Raw genomic sequence first — 3,909 nt, forward strand, 5'->3', positions numbered from 1 at the left:
ATTAGTCAAAACCTTCATCATCACTTCCCTTTTTTGCATCTCCATCTTCATCTTTTTTATCATCTCCTGCATATTCATTTTGATCATTTTCATCATCATCATCTTCATCATCATCTTCATCATCGTCTTCATCATCGTCATCATCGTCATCATCATCGTCATCATCATCCTCCTCGTCGTCATCATCATCATCATCATCATCATCATCTTCATCATCATCATCATCTTCATCATCATCATCATCTTCGTCATCATCATCGTCTTCCTTATCATCTTCATTTTCACTAGTATCAACAGAAAATTTTTTCATAGTATCTTCATCATTTCCTTCTTCATCTTCTTCTTCATTTATATCATCAACATCATTATTCTTCTTTTCTTTTTTTTTTCTTTTATCTTTTTTCAAACTCTCTTTATTCTTTTCACTCGTTAAATTATCAACAACTTCCTCAACATTTTCTGAGGAATCAACAGTGTTACTATTTTTTTTACTACCCATTTTTTCTTTTTTATGTATACTTTTGTATAATATTTTTATTATTCAATAATCTTATTTATTTTTTTCTTTTTTATTCTTTGTAGGTGAGTTCACCATATATACATTTTTAACTATTTATAAGTATACTTATAAATAATTATAACAAAAATTATTATATATATTATATATATATATATAATGTTATATGATAATATGTTTATAAAATATAAATATATAATATATATTTCTTTTTTTCTTTATTATAATTATTTTATATTTAATGGTTTTAAAATAATAAATAAATCAAATAAAATAAATTAATAGAAATTTATAAAAAAGAATTATAAAATGATTATATATTATTATATATATAAAAGCGTAAGAATAAATAAAGAATAAAATATAATAAAAGAAAGTATTTATTTATATACAATAATAAAAAAATATAAAATATACATATTTTTATTTATACATAATATATAAATATTTATTTATATATATATAATATAATAATATATATATGTAAATAAATATAATATTATAATATATAATTTTTTTTTTTTTTTATAAAAATAAATAAAAAGAAAAAAAAAAGAAAAAAAAAAATTTATATAAATAATGATGTATTTTTAAAATATATAAAATTATTATTAAATAATAAAATAAATAAATAAATGTATCCAAAAGATGAGAGTCAATATATTTATTATTTCATATAAATAAAAGAAAAAAATGCTGCTAATTTATTTTTTTATTATTTATTATATCTTTTTTTAAGAAATGTATTTTTTTTTAATTATTATTTTTCATATATGCATATAAATATTGTTTTAATATAAAAACATATATATAATACAATATTATGTATATATATAATAATATAAAAAATATATATTATGTAAAATATATATAAATTGTTTGTATATATATATATATATAATATTATGTACGTATATATATATATATATATATATAATATATATTTATATATATAATATTATTATTTTTTAATAATTTATTTTTATAAAAAATATATATTTAATATTATATATATATATATATATATATATAAATACACTTGCTTTGCTACTTTATAATTTTTATACGTTCTATTTTTAAGTGTATTTTTGAATTAAAGTAAAAAAAAAAATGATTGTATATTTTCTTTTATTTATCTATAAAGTTAATATAATATAATATATAAATATATTTAAATAAAATATTAGTTTATTTATTCTAAAACGTGTTTAAAAAGAATATATTTATAAATAATTATATTATAATATATAATATATATATAATATTATATATTAAATATATATATTTTTTCTCTTTGTATTTATTATGATTAATATTATAAAAGAAATTTAATAAAATAATTTTAATTTTTTTAATTTTTTTGCTTTTTCCTTTTTGCCTTTTGATTTTTGCTTTCTGATTTTTGATTTTTGATTTTTGTTTTTTGTTTTTTGATTTATGATTTTTGATTTTCGAATATAAGAAAAATATTCTTAAGAACAAGAATTCTATAATAAATTATAGTTTTAAGTATTTTATTAATTTTATGTTTATAATAAATATTTATTATTTAATATATATTAAATATATATATAAAAAATAATATTATGTTTAAATAATTATATATTTAATGGTATGTATTCTTTTTTTTTTTTAATAAAATAATTTTTTTGGATATAATTATATAATATAATAATATTAATATATATATAAGTATTCTTTACTTAAGATTTATATTTAATATATATATAAACAAATAATTAAAAATATTTTGTTAACATGAAAACAAATTAAGTATATATGTATATATAATAATAATAATATATATATATATATATATATATATATATTTATTATATAGATATACTTAAATGTATTAAAAAGTAATATAATAACAATACTGTTCTTCTTTTTTTCATGTACTTTTTTTTTTTTTTTTAATTTGTGTACAATGAAAAATATATAGTTAGTCCAAGGAAAATAAATAATAAATATATATAATAATATATTTATTAAAATAAAAGTAATAATATTTAAATATCTCGTAAAAATAATATATATGAGAATACAACTATATTATTTTTTTTTATCATTTGACAAAATTATTGTCCTTTTTTTTTTTTTTTTCTTTCTTTTTAAAGCTTTAATATAGTTTCTCTTAAAAAAAAATATATATATATATATATATATATATATATTATATTTATAATATTATATGTATATAATGGAATATGTAATTTTTTTTTTTTTTTATTAAATCCATAAAGAATATATTCTATAAAATCTATAATTATATTACATGAATGCATAAAAAAAAAGAAGGGGTACATGGATAATATATAAATATATTTATTTCTTTATGGTATCAAAAATTTAAATGATATATTAAATATACCATTACATTTTAAAATTATAAGAATTTCATGTGGTTTATTCCAATTTATATGACTTCATTTATTATTATTAGTTCACAAGAATATATATATATATATATATATATATAGATATATTTTTGTATACGAAAAAATAGACGTACTATATGAAATAATAATTTTATTGTTATTATATTTTATTTATGCTTTTAAAATTCTTTTCCCTTTGTAATGTATTCCAAAAAAGAAAAATTTAAATGTTCGCTTTTTTTTTTTTTTTTTTTTTTTTCTTTTGGGAATATAAAAATTTTCATTTCAATTCATAATATATGATAAAATAATATAATTTATTTTAATAAATATAATTAGCATTAAAGTAGAATATATTTAAAAAATAAAATATAATATTATTTAATAAAATAATTATATCTTTATTAATATATTTTGCTTATAATTTTATGGGTCCAAAAGAATAAATGATATTACAATTTTTTTTTCTTATAAATTTTATATATAATAAGTTAAGAAATTAAATATAAATATAAATATAAATACATGTATATATATATATATATATATATATATATATATATATATATATATAGCAACACATTTAAGAAAAGTATTGCCGTGAAGAAATAAATAAGTTCGTGGTATGATATATAATATATATATTTTTGAACTCCAAAATATGAGAACAAAATAAATAAAATACAACATATGTATTTTATGCTTTACAATAAATATCTATATATTTTTTTCCTTTTATTCTTATAAGTTTTTCAATTATTTCATAAAATAGTATTAAATATATTTTATTATTATTCATATAAATATACATATATATATATATATTATATAATATATATATACATGTATTTATATTTATATTTATATTTAATTTCTTAACTTATTATATATAAAATTTATAAGAAAAAAAAATTGTAATATCATTTATTCTTTTGGACCCATAAAATTATAAGCAAAATATATTAATAAAGATATAATTATTTTATTAAATAATATTATATTTTATTTTTT

General features: G+C 13.0%; 1 protein-coding gene across 1 annotated transcript; it reads right to left on the reverse strand.

Moving 5' to 3' along the window:
* Position 1: 1 nt before the first annotated feature.
* Positions 2–499, reverse strand: PRSY57_1440400 (hypothetical protein; the record flags this gene model as incomplete). Its single annotated transcript, XM_020115330.1, has 1 exon — positions 2–499. The coding sequence occupies one exon, from the start codon at positions 497–499 to the stop codon at positions 2–4; it is 498 nt and encodes a 165-aa protein (XP_019969987.1).
* Between the last annotated feature and the right edge of the window lie 3,410 nt (positions 500–3,909).

Source organism: Plasmodium reichenowi, chromosome 14, assembly GCF_001601855.1.
Source record: "Plasmodium reichenowi strain SY57 chromosome 14, whole genome shotgun sequence".
NCBI classification, from domain to species: Eukaryota; Apicomplexa; class Aconoidasida; order Haemosporida; family Plasmodiidae; genus Plasmodium; species Plasmodium reichenowi.